This window comes from Coenobita brevimanus, chromosome 8, assembly GCF_032717465.1.
Source record: "Coenobita brevimanus isolate Jiangsu-jjx chromosome 8, ASM3271746v2, whole genome shotgun sequence".
Taxonomy (NCBI): Eukaryota; Metazoa; Arthropoda; class Malacostraca; order Decapoda; family Coenobitidae; genus Coenobita; species Coenobita brevimanus.
This window is the reverse complement of record NC_136961.1, coordinates 4066106-4079799: the sequence shown is the minus strand read 5'-3', so window position 1 is coordinate 4079799 and position 13694 is coordinate 4066106. Positions and strand designations below refer to the sequence as shown.

The following is a 13694-nucleotide window of genomic DNA, read 5'->3' as shown; positions in this document are numbered from 1 at the left end:
GCCAAAGCTTCCTTCTGGAACAGCAGAAGCCCAAGCCCACGCCATCATGGAGTGCCGTGATGACCATGCCTAGCCCAGCAGATCAGTTCCATGTACTTTGACATTACGGCACTGAACACGTGCCAGCGTGGAGGAACCTGTGCTATCCTTCAAAAAAATATCAGACAAGATTAACTTTACCTTGCCTGTCGACACCATGTGATGGAGTTGACTATAGGAGCGGCATTTGAAGCCACCATGGGGACCACTTCAACGGGACCAGATGTTTTGCTCTTCAAGAGATTCGGAGACCACTGGAAATAGATCAAGCAAAGTTTGAAATCACAGACACTGATGAGGTAGCCAAGGCAGCAATTGCTGAAGTGACGAAAGACCTCCTTTGCTTTTCCATGTCCGAGTCAAACCAAGTACGAGATGATTATCAAGAGTTTTTGCACCTGTTCATTATCTTTCTCGGCGGGACTCCGATGAAGGGCGTGCATTCTCGGGCTCCAGGAGCAGTACACCGTGCTCTATGGATGGCGAAAGTTATATACTCCTAGAAGCTCTATCTCTTCTGGAGCCAGCTTCAGATCACAAAGGCAGTAGAGCACGGAGTGCGAGATCTGTCACTCATTTTCGTCCTCATCTACTTGAAGGCCTGGGTTTCAGCTCCATTTTTGGCTCAAACTCCCTTCAGTGACTGGATCTTGATGCAGCAACTCATCAAGTATCCCAGCAAGAAAATCCCTGAAGCCACCACAAAGAAGCTGGGCTCTCATCAATGGTGCCTTTCGGAGGAAGAAGTTGGTGTTGCTTTCTTCGATGACAGGATCACTATTGACACATAGCGCCGGATGGTGCTGGCACTCCCTTGGGAAGCCCCAGAGTCACCACCGAAGAGACCTCGAATACCAGAAACCGCTTTTGCCGGAGATGCCTTGGATGGCCTGGCAACCATCAACACTACGACATTCCTGGTTCCTTTCGAGACTTGGCCTTCCCGATAACTTTTTTCAGTCTGACCCCATTTCCTGGACAGAGAATGAAGCTTACACTCAACCTCGTGATACAGTCTACAACCCCCCTCGTCAATGATACCCGTAGGGCTGAGCGAGCTGTGGCCCTCATAAAGGAGCTGAACAAGAAGCTCACCAAAGGGGAAGAGAGCCCCAATTCCTTCTCCGTGTTGTAGCAGACACCTATCATGGGTTTCCTAACCCTGCCAAGGGATTTCTTACTAAGAGGAAAGTTTGAGTGTGAATTTCTATGATTGTACTATAACTTTTTAGCATATGTACTTTTGTCAGAACTTTCGGTGTCCAGGGTGACCCCTAAATAGTATCTGAAACGAATGATTTTTGGTTGCACACTTTTCATCATCAAGTGTAAAAAATTTAGGTGGTGAGACCATAGAAATTCTTACTCTGAGTTTTCTCTCCTACCCAGAACAAACCCTAATATTGTGTGTATATATATATATATATATATATATATATATATATATATATATATATATATATATATATATATATATATATATATATATGGTGGTAGGTGGGAATGCTCACCATCAACTCACCCGATGTAGTGCTGCTCTCGGGTGATTTCCCTTTCATCTCTTCCTTCATTCCTTCCTTCCTTCCTCTTCTGTCCGTCTTTCCTTCTTTCTTTCCTCTTCCTTCTGTCTATGGGTGACTCAGCACTGAATGACAAACCAAATCGTTTCCTGTATACCAGGAAACCATTTACAACGCTGAGTGGTAACCACATAACCAAACTATGGCGCCTGGTGGTTTAGTGAGTGATTAAGGCACTCCAATCGGATTGAGCCTGTGTATGTTTATATCCAAAGGATGGTTGAGGTTTATTGCTGACGTAATGCTAGTCAGGGATGAGTGATGCTGCTCATTCTCATCTTAAATGCCCCGGTCTCCTACGCTCCTCATGAGGCAACATAGGATTGGATGATGTATGTATGATGTATAATAAACATATATATATATATATATCTTATCATCAGCCGTTTGAGTATCCACTGCGGGACCGGCCTATCCCAACCGAAGTGGGGACGATACAGCCAATGTATCTCTACCAAGTGGCTTAGGCTGTCTGGCAGAGACAGTATGTAGGGTGTGAAGTGCTTGTAATTGTAGTGTTGGAGTGGCTTTGGATGTGTGTGTAGTCTGTGAACCAAGTGTAATCGGCACGCGCAAGCCCACTGGGTGCAACCATACTTTATGGTATGCGACACTGGTTCAGCCACAGCACCCCTGATGTCAGCCAAGCAGTAAGTGGCCAGGAGAACGCTCCCAAAGATTTTTACCCTGGCGGGGCGCGAACCCTCGCTCTCCAGTGCACGAAAACGCACACTTTACCACTGTACCACAGAGGCCCCATATATATATATATATATATATATATATATATATATATATATATATATATAGATAGATAGATAGATAGATATAAAGCAACATTGTATAATTAGCACTGAAAAACAAAAACGGTGACGTAATTAAATGGAGAGATAGGAGAGTGATGGTTTGAAGAATTTTACAACGAACTGTATGCATCAAAGACTGTAGTACCAATAGCTAACTTTTCAGTTGACACAAGTGAAGTACCTAAGGTAACACGATACGAAGCAAGCATAAAATTTCTCTTAAATGTATTAAAAGAGAGAAGGCCCCAGGATATAATGGAACAGTAGCAGATTAACTGTCGGATTCAGGAGTAGAAGTACAAAACAGGATCGCCCACTTATTTGTTCAGTATGTAAATAAGAAGAAAATTCCCAAAACTTAGTGTAATGTAATAGTTATTTTGCTTTACAAAAAAGGCATCTCAAAAAGATCTTAGTAACTAACGACCCGTTAGTTTATTGCCAGATATTTACAAACTCTTCAATAAAGTCATTACGAACAGAATAACAATTTTGGAAGAAAACCCACCTCGTGAACAGGCAGGATTCCGAGTCGGGTATTCGACTACTGATCATCTACACACAGTGAATCAGCAAAATGAGAAAACTAAAGAACGGAATAATCCATTGTGCTTAGGTTCTGCTGATTACGAAAAGGCTTTGGACCCAGTGGTGCACATACCAATTATAAATTCGTTGCAAGAACAAAGAGTAAACGAGAACATTGCAAAACTGCACGGAAACAAAATATGAGGACTCGGAAAACATTAAGACTGAGATTGGCGTGCGTCAGGGAGATACAGTTTCACCGTTATGTACAGCGTGCTAAGAACGTATTTTCAGAAAGCTGGACTGGGAGAGAAATGGAGCACACATAGATTAATAAAACCTACACCATTTAAGATTTGCAGATAACATTGTCTAATCACAGAGACAGCAGAGACATTGCTAGTAATGTTACATGACCTAAGAAGTGAAAGTCTCAACGTAGGGCTGAAGGTGAACAGGAGTAAAACTGTTTAATCAGAATACACCAAACAGCGTCATCAGAATAAGCGAAGCAATTCTTGAAGAAGTCGAGAAGCACAATTACTTAGAGCAAATGCTAAACCTAACGAAAGACCATTGTAGTGAAATATAAGACGCATTGCAATTGACAGGAAGCTTTCGGTAAACATAGACACGAAAAGTAGTATGCCAGAATATATAAATCAAAAAGTATATAACGAATGTGTACGAGTAATTCCAGATATAACGCACGGTTGTGAGACCTGGAAACAGACAAAATCGAAGGAAAATAAACTAATTCGTTCTCAAAGAGCAGTGGAAAGGTAAATTATGGGCAAGATCGAAAAAACACCAGGTCAACGCATTTCTCGACTCATTTTGGCTTGTGCGCAGGTGACGGGTAGCGGAGGACGTATAAAAGGCGCGGAGGCAAGCAACATATCAGTTAGTCATAGGAAACCGTACGGGCTGGCCGACGGTGCGTCCTCCGCCGCGGGTATACTTCTTGCCCCCCCCCCTATTCATTTTCCTGGCTAGCCTATGCCCTTGTTATAGTATTACTATTACAGTGTACCTACCATATAGCCTACCTAATTTTGCCTTACTAAAATATGAATAGTCGATGATAACCATGTGTGTGTGTGTGTCAAAAGGCAATATCTTGGAAATGCCAGAGGATAAAAAAAAAAAAAAAAAAACTACGTCATTCTACCCCCCCCCATAAAAAAATGAGGTTCTACAGGTAATTTCCCATTGTAATACAAATTTGAGTAGGGAAGGTAAGTGTATAAGTATTAAATGGGGGGAAGGCCGGTCCGACAACTGCAAATGCGCCCCCCCCCCAACAGACACAAGGCTCCCCCAACTTTTGCCCTAATGTACTTGCATCCCCCTTGTGTGTGTGTGTGTGTGTGTGTGTGTGTATGTGTGTGTGTGTGTGTGTGTGTGTGTATGTGTGTGTGTGTGTGTGTGTGTGTGTAGAATCATCAACTCTCTCTCTCTCATACCTTCTTACCTCCCATCCCTCCTTCCCTACCTTGTGTGTGTGTGTGTGAGTGAAAGAATTATAAGAAAAATTGGATAAATATGCTGAGAACTATCAAACATGCGTCCCTTCTCCCTTCACGGAGGGTGGCCAAGAGGGTGAGAAGGAGGATGATTAAAGAGACATACACATCTTTATGGTCCTTAAGTGAAGAAGTCATACAGCCTCTTTTTCTCTCTCCAAGTGACAGGCAAATCAGAAATCCGTCAAATCAGGGTATGGCAAATCGAGTAAAGTGTAATCTCTTATGCTTACTTAGTAACTGAAAAGAACAGAGGAAGATAATCAAGGAGATTGGGAGATGGAGTTAGGCTATTATATATATATATATATATTATATATATATATATAGTTGAATCCTACATCACAAATAGTATAGTTCCCGCTGAATTATAAACAGAAAACCAGAGAGAGCGAGATAGAGAAAAATCCTCCGCTTGATCTAATGGAAATGTGCATATGCGCGGACCTGGTTTTTTCTCGATCTTGATTATGGGAGCATCATTAAGAGACCGAGAAGATCAACTTGGGTGAGAGAGCAGACATAAGTTATAAAATAACAGAAATGGAGGTGAACAAGTCAGGTAACAAGAAAAAGGGATAACTGACGGAGAAAGAGGCTGACCGATTGGACTCGAAGAGATTGTAAGCACAGGAGAAAAGGCCAGAGAGGAGGTGGAAAGATGAAATAGAGACGTTTGCAGGCAAAACGATGCAGAGATTGGCTCAGTCAAGGAATTCGTGTAGAACAGTGGTTCCCAACCTTTTTTCGGCTCGTTACCCAATTTAATGTCGTACATCAAGCCTGTTATCCCCAGTCATGAAACGGTGTTGAAATTCATATTCAATGCTTAGGTTAGAACCCTCGGTATTATATATTATTTTATTGTCTTTCAACATTACACATATGTATTATCAACACACAGTCAGCCAGAGGCCCGGCTGGAGTTACATCTTAGCGGCTAGTTGGGGAATTATTGGCTTCGTGGTTGAGAGTGCCAGCTTGGCATCGTTTTCTACATCTAAGCGAGTCCAGTATAGCTAACTATACTGGACAATACACATACATACCAGCTTATGTGCACTTCAGCTGCTCTTCACTAAGAAACTGGCAGTGTGATGCAGGCTCAGGTAGTTGAGTGAGCTGACTAATCACGTAATGGACACGTCATTCTTAGGTTTGTTGAGTGACTGGTCGTGTCCCGAAGCATATCTGTCAAACACTCACGGCCTGCCGCACACATAGCTGCAATTTTCAGATTTCTTTTTAATATATTTTATTAGCTATTGATATTATATTTAACATTATTACTTACTAGGTTTACATTAAGCCGGTGTATGTTTCCTGATATATATATTTGGTGATTTATATAACATACATTATACAATATCCTGCTGCCAGGTGTCGCACTGTTTTCTCGGTTCCCCGACTTCCTCGACTTTCCTTTTCTTTCACCTATCCATTACCCCCAACAGATTGCCATATTACGCTTGGGGAATAAAATTACCCCCGTGTTGGGAACCGCTGATGTAGAAGGTTGAGGGGGACTGTGTTCATATATATATATATATATATATATATATATATATATATATATATATATATATATATATATATATATATATATATATATCGTCATCATCATCATCATCAGCCATTACAAGTCCACTGCTGAACAAAGGCCTCCCTCAGCCTTCTACACGAATTCCTGGACTGAATCAATTTTTGCCAAGTGTTCCCTGAATATTTCTCTGTCTCGTCAATCCACCTCCTGTCTGGCCTTTTTCTGCAACCCTTACAATTTCCTGGTGTCCAGTCAGTCAGCCTCTTGCTCCATCGTTTACCTTTATTCTTGCTACATGGCCTGCCCACCTCCATTTCTGTTCTTTTATAACTCTCTCTGACTTTAGTCTACTCTCTCACCCAAGTTGGTCTTTTCCTGTCTCTTAAAGTATTTTCAATATTGACCTTTCCATTGCTCTTTGAGAAGGATAAATTTATTTTCCATCGATATTGTCGGTTTCCAGGTCTCGCAACCATACGTCATAGCTGGAATTATACATTCGTTATATGCTATTGTTTCATACATGGTGGCAAGCTACTTTTCATAATGTCTCTGTGTTTACCGAAAGCTTTCCATCCATTTGTAATTCGTTAAGTGGCTGGGGAATGGCTGGGAGAAGGAGGGAGGTGAGAAGACAGGAAGAAATCAGCAGGATAGAAGTTGTGGAAGCAATCAAGAAAGTTAAATTGGGGAAAGCCCCAGGAATTGATGGAGTGTGTGGTGAAATGCTGAAGCATGGGGGAGAGATAGTAGTAGAATGGATGTGGAAGATGTGCAGATTGGCCTGGGAGGAAGGTAGAGTCCCGGAGGATTGGAAGTCAGGTATAATTATTCACTTAGCATGTATTCAATATGGACGGTGGGTGTTAGCGCCGAAGTAGTGACATGTAAAGGTGTATGGTATGTAGGAGGACTGCTGGGCCTTGATACCAGGCTGTGAAGCCTATGCCCAGAGTCGGACACATTAAAAAAAAAAAAAAAAAAAAAACTTGTACAAAGGAAAAGGGGAAAAAGAAGTGTGTGGTAATCATAGGGGCATTTGTCTTCTTAGTATAATAGGAAAAGTGTATGGTAGGATACTTGTTGTAAAAGTTAGAGAAAGAACAGAGGAATTAGTTGGAGAAGAACAGGGAGGCTTTAGGAAGGGAAGAGGTTGTGTAGATCAGATATTCATTCTTAGATCTTTAGTGGAAAAGTTTCTAGAGAAGAGAAAGAAGTTATATGCAGCTTTCATGGATTTGGAGAAAGCATATGACAGGGTGGATAGACAAGGATTGTGGAAAGTGTTAAGAATATATAGAGTAGATGGAAAGTTGTTGAATGCTGTGAAGAGTATGTATGATGGTGCTAAGGCTGCAGTGCGTGTGGATGGTGAACTAAGTGAATTTTTCTCTTTGGAGGTTGGGCTGAAACAGGGATGTGTCATGTCTCCATGGTTGTTCGATCTGTTCATGGACGGGGTAATAAAAGAGGTCCAAGGTAGGGTAGTGGATGTTGGAGTGGCCCTGGTGAGAGAGGATAGTGTTTGGAAACTCCCTGTACTGTTGTTTGCAGATGATACTGTGTTGTTGAGTGAAGACGAAGGGGAGCTGCAAGGCTTGGTGGATGAGTTTGAGAGAGTGTGCAAGAAAAGGAATCTAAAAGTGAATGTAGGGATGAGTAAAGTGATGGTCTTTGAGAGAGGTGAAGTCAGTGAATGTACAGCGAGGTTGGATGGTGAGGAATTGGAAAATGTGAGTACGTTTAAGTACTTGGGTAGTGTGATGATTAAGGATGGAGGTTTGGAGGGTGAAGTGCTTGAAAGGGTACAGCAGGGAAGAAAGGTTGCTGGTTCTTTGAAAGCAGTGATAAGAAACAGGGAAGTGAGCATGGAAGTGAAAAAGTTACTACATGACAGTATTGTGATACCAACTCTAACGTTCGGAAGTGAAGCTTGGACATTGTTGGAAGGACACAAGTCAAGAGCGAGAGCAGTGGAAATGAGTTATTTAAGAGGAGCCTGTGGAGTCACATGGAGAGACAGGCTGACGAATGAGGATATAAAGGAGCGTTGTGGTGTGGATGTGGATGTGATAGGAAGTGTTATGAGGAACACACTGAGGTGGTTTGGCCATGTGGATAGGATGGAGGGTGAAAGACTGACAAAGAGAGTGTATGTGAGTGAGGTGGAGGGGGGAAGAGGGAGGGGGAGGCCGAGGATGAGATGGAGGGATGGTGTGGAGAGGTATATGAGAGAGGGGTGTGTGAGTTGGGAGCAGGGCAGTGAAATGGCGGGGGACATGGCGACGTGGAGGCGATTTGTTTGTGGCCACCCCAAACGGGATTGAGGCGTCTGGCAATATATATATATATATATATATATATATATATATATATAGGCCAGCATGCTCTCCAATACAAGTTTCTCTAACTGTTAACACCAAACTACATGAACAGTACACACTACACTTCCTTTTCCAAATGGAAACAATTTATGGCATCTTTGAACAAAGCCTCACAGTCCCCGGAGTGGGGGGGACCATAAATGCCCCCACCATCCGCCTATCTCCCGGTGACGACTCGAGCTGCCTGGAACCACAGTTTGACTCATTTCTTCATTTCTGCAACCTTCGCGGCCTTTCCTTTTAACTTTTTCTCTGTCGAATACCACCTCTCCTCCTCTAAACCTCACCTTTTCATAATTGAGACTCAGCTGTCTGAGGCAACTGACAGCAAACCCTTTTCTGTATCCTCCTACTTTCTCTATACTCATTTCAAAGCCAAAAGTGGCTGTTGTGTATATATACGCAACGACTTATCTTGCTCTCGTGTTCCTGAACTTGATTCTTCTGAATTCTCTATTCTCTGGCTTCGGCTTTCCTGTCATTCTCTGACTAAATATATCTGCGCTGTTTACTTATCTCCTAATTCAACTGACTATCAAAAATTCTTTGACTATCTTACTTCTACAATGGAACACATTCTATCCATTTCTCCTTTCACAGAAATCTCCATTCTAGGAGATTTCAATGTTCACCACCAACTTTAGCTCTCCTTTCCTTTCACTGATCCACCTGGTGAACAAGCCTACATCTTTTCTATCCTTAATGACCTAGAGCAGCATGTACAGCATCCTATCCGTATCCCTGGCCACCTTGGAGAGAGCTCCAACATACTTAATTTCTTCCTTACGACTAATCCATCGGCTTGCACTGTTAATCTTTCCTCTCCGTTGGGCTTCTCCGATCACTGCCTAATTACCTTAACCTGTCCTATCGCTCCAGTACAGCCTGTAGACCCTCCAAAGAAATGTAGACTGTGGCACTTTGGAGCTGCAAACTGGGGGGCCTTCAGGCAGTAATTCTTTGATTTTCCATGGAATGATTATTGCTTCTATGGCCGGGAGCCATCTAAGTGTGCCTTGCGCATGACGGAGGTTATTCTCTCTGGCATGGAAGCATACCCTGTACATTCCATCCTCATATCCTTTGACTGATGCAAGAAAGCCTTGGTTTAATTACGCTTGTCCACAACAAGGAGAGGGCCTATAAAAGATATTAGAGCCAACCCACCCCTGAATAACATCTTTTTTTTATGTTTCTGCCCGGAATCGTGCTAAGTCTGTTCTTCGTTCTGCTAAAAATAATTTCATCCATACTAAGTGCTCTCAACCTTCCAACTCAACTCTTCCAGCTCCTTCTGGCACCTTGCCAAGAACCTTTCTAACAACTTTACCTCATCATCCTTCCCTCCTCTTTTCTACTCTGATGGTTCTGTAGCTATTTCCTCTACTGATAAAGCAGATCTCTTCGCTCACACTTTCTCCTCCAATTTCACCTCAGACGATTCCGGTGCTGTTCCTCCATCACTTCCCCCCTCAGACTTCCTCATGGCTGACATTAAAATTTCTTCAGCTGATGTATTTTCTGCCATCAATGGCCTCAATACTAACAAGGTATAAGGGTCCCTCCTGTTGTCCTCGAGAACTGTGGTTCTGTGCTTACACCCAGCCTAGGTAAACTCTTTCACCTTTGTCTATCAACTTATACCATCCCTTCATGCTGGAAGTTTGCTCTCATTCAGCCAGTCCCTCTAACTATCGTCCAATTGCTTTAACATCCTGTATATCAAAAGTTTTTAAATCAATTCTTAATGGAAAACGTTTAAAGCATCTTCCCTATCACATTTTTTCTGATCGTCAGTATGGGTTCCGTCAGGGGCGCTCCACTGGCGATGTTCTCACCTATCTTTCAGACTCCTGGCCATCCTCCTTTCGGGACTTTGGCGAAAGCTTTGCCATTGCACTTGACATCTCAAAGGCTTTCGATCGAGTCTGGCATAAATCTTTAATTTCTAAACTGCCCTCTTACGGTTTCTATCCTTCTATCTGTGCCTTCATCGCTAGCTTCCTTTCTGGTCGTTCTATAGCCGCTGTTGTAGACGGCCATCGTTCTTCATCTAGATCTATCAACAGTGGTGTTCCTCAGGGCTCTGTCCTATCACCAACTCTCTTCCTTTTATTCATCAATGATTTTCTAAGCCGTACATCTAACCCTATCCACTCTTACGGTGATGATCCACCCTTCACCTTTCCATTCGGTTCCCACAACGTCCTCTCAGCAGTTACTTCAAGAAACAAGGGATGAGGCTATGGCACACCTAATGTCTGACTTGGCTCGTATTTCCGATTGGGATAAAAATAATCTTGTTCTTAGTGCATCAAAGACTCAGTTCCTACACCTATCTACCCGACAAAATCTTCCACGAGAGTACCCACTAATGTTTAATAATATTCAGCTTAATCCTACATCTTCCTTGAACATGCTTGGGGTTTCATTCACTCGCGACTTGTCTTGGAAAGATCATATTTTATCTCTTGTAAAATCTGCTTCCAAGAGATTAGGTGTGCTAGGCCGACTCCGTTCCTTCTTTACCCCTGCACAGTTGTTGACTTGATACACGGGTTTTATCTGCCCGTGTAGAGTACAGCTCTCATGTGTAGGGAGGCTCCCCATATACAGCTCTTCTCAATAGGGTGGAGTCAAAGGCTTCTTGTCTCATTAACTCCCCTCCTGTTACTGGCTCCTTTCAACCTCTGTCTCCTCGCCGAACTGTTGCATCTTTATCTCTTTTCTATCGCTACTTCAATGGTCACTGCTCCTCTGAACTGTCTGCTTGCATCTCTCCACTTCTACGATGGGCGCGTAGCACCCGTCTAGCAGCAAACTCTCATCCCTTTTATGTCCAACGCTCTAATGCACGAATTAACCGATATTCCCAGTCCTTCATTTATGCAACAGGTAAACTCTGGAACTGTCTCCCTCTGTCTGTATTTCCTGTTTCCTATGATCTCCAGTCTTTCAAACGCAGTGTGTCCAGGCATCTCGAAATCATCGAATCTTGAATTTGTATTATGTTTTTTTCTTGGAAGGAACAGTATTGGAGGTTCATGGCCTTTGGTTCCTTCTTCCTAGCATTTTATATATATATATATATATATATATATATATATATATATATATATATATATATATATATATATATATATAAAGTGGTAGGTGAGGGCGTTCACCATCCACTCACTCGATGTATTGCTGCTCTCGGGTGTCTGCCCTTTCCTCTCTTCCATCCTTCTTTCCTTCCATCCTCTTCTGTCTTTCTTTCCTTCATTCTTTCCTTGTCCTTCTTCCTACGGGTGACTTTACACTCCCTCTTCTGTCTTTCTTTCCTTCATTCTTTCCTTTTCCTTCTGCCTGTGGGTGATTCTACACTTAGTGACAAGCCAAATGGTTTCCTGTACACCAGGAAACCATTTACTACGCTGGGTGGTAACCACATAACCTAATTTTGGCATCTGGTGGTTTAGTGGGTAAATAGCGCTCCAGTCGGATTGAGCCGGTGAAGGTTTATATCCAAGGGATGGTTGGGGTTGAGTGCTCATGTAATGCCACTCAGGGATGAGTGAGGCTGGTCACTCTCATCTTAAATGTCGAAACCAACTGCCTACACCCGGGCTCCTACTCTCCTCTTGGAGCAATGTAGGATTGGATGATGGATATATATATATATATATATATATATATATATATATATATATATTTGTGTGTGTGTGTGTGTGTGTGTGTGTGTGTGTGTGTGTGTGTGTGTGTGTGTGTAAGGTGAAAGGGGCGAGAGGGAGGGGGAGGCCAAGGATGAAATGGGGGGATGGAGTGGAACGGTATGTGAGAGAAAGGGGGGGGGGGTGAGCTGGGAGCAGGAGAGTGAAATGTCAGGGGACAGGGCGACACGGAGGCGATTAGTTTGTGGCCATCTCTTACAGAATTAAGGCGTCTGGCAATTTAAAAATATATATGGAGCCTCTGTGGTACAGTAGTAAAGTATGCGTTTTCATACACTGAAGAACGAGGATTCGCGCCCCACCAGGGTAATAAACTTTGGGAGCGTTCTTCAGGCCACGTACTGCATTGGCGGACACAAGGGGTGCTGTGGTTGAACCAGTATCGCACAATGTAAAGCATGTTTGCACTCAGTCGGCTTGCGCGGGCCGATTACATTTGGTTCACAGACTACACACACATCCAAAGCCACACCAGCACAACAATTACACCTACAAGCATTTCTCACACTACATACAATCTCTACCAGACAGCCTAAGCCACTTGGTAGAGATACATTGGCTGTATCGTCCTCACTTCGGTCGGGATGGGCCGGTCCTGCAGTGGACACTCAAACGGCTAATGAGATGAGGTGATATATATATATATATATATAGATAGATAGATAGATAGATAGAGAGAGAGAGAGAGAGAGATAATCATCCATTCATCCATCATCCAGTCCTATGTAGCCCCATGAGGAGCGTAGGAGCCAAGGGCTAGGCAAGTAGGTCCTGCCTTATAAGTTGAGTGACCAGCCTCACTCATTCTTGAGTGGCATTGCGTGAGCAATAAACCCCAACCATTCCTTGGATATAAACCTACACAGGCTGAATCCGATTGGAGAGCCTTAATTACTCTGTAAACCACCAGGTGCCATAATTTGTGTTATATGGTTACCACCCACCGCTCCAAATGATTTCTTTGTGTACAGGAAACCATTTGGCTTGCCACTCAGTGTAGAGTCACCCATAGGCAGAAGAGGAGGAAAGAATGAAGGAAAAAGACAGAAGAGAGAGTGTTGTCACCCATAGGCAGAAGAAAGTGGAAAGTCTGAAGGAAAGACAGAAGAGGATGGAAGGAAGAGAGGAAAGGGCAGACACCCAAATCAGCACTTCATCAAGGGGGTGGATCGTGAGAGCCCAGTCCCTCTCTCTCTCTGTCTCTCCCTCCCTCCCTCTCTCTCTATATATTTTATATGCTCTTGACCGAGAATCGAACCCTAGAACTCTATATAGAAGTCAGGCACTGATGCCACTCGACCACGGCGTGGTAAAAGCTGGGAACACCTGATTTTTTTTTTTCTTTTTTTTTTGACGAACCAGGTAAATCCATTATGGAAGGATATATTTCAGTCACAACACATTAGGATTATTTCTCAGCCCCACACAACTCGGCAAGTGACAGCAGGTTTAATCTATCCCAGACACAACACGAGCTCTTTATAGGTTGGAGAGACACACATTGCACGCGTGTGTACCTGGTTCGTTAAAAAAAATCAGCTGATTGCTTTTATGATGCCGTGGTGGAATAGCATC

At 43.0% G+C, this 13694-nt stretch overlaps 1 protein-coding gene across 1 annotated transcript in view; it reads left to right on the top strand.

The window, feature by feature from the left end:
- Positions 1 to 836: 836 nt before the first annotated feature.
- LOC145405962 (hemicentin-2-like) overlaps positions 837 to 13694 on the top strand; it is a 147003-nt gene continuing 134145 nt past the window's right edge. Inside the window, exons 1-2 of the mRNA XM_080277157.1 lie at positions 837 to 959; positions 3806 to 3908. Coding sequence (XP_080133283.1) covers positions 837 to 959; positions 3806 to 3908 — 226 coding nt within the window. The remainder of the gene's footprint in view (positions 960 to 3805; positions 3909 to 13694) is intronic.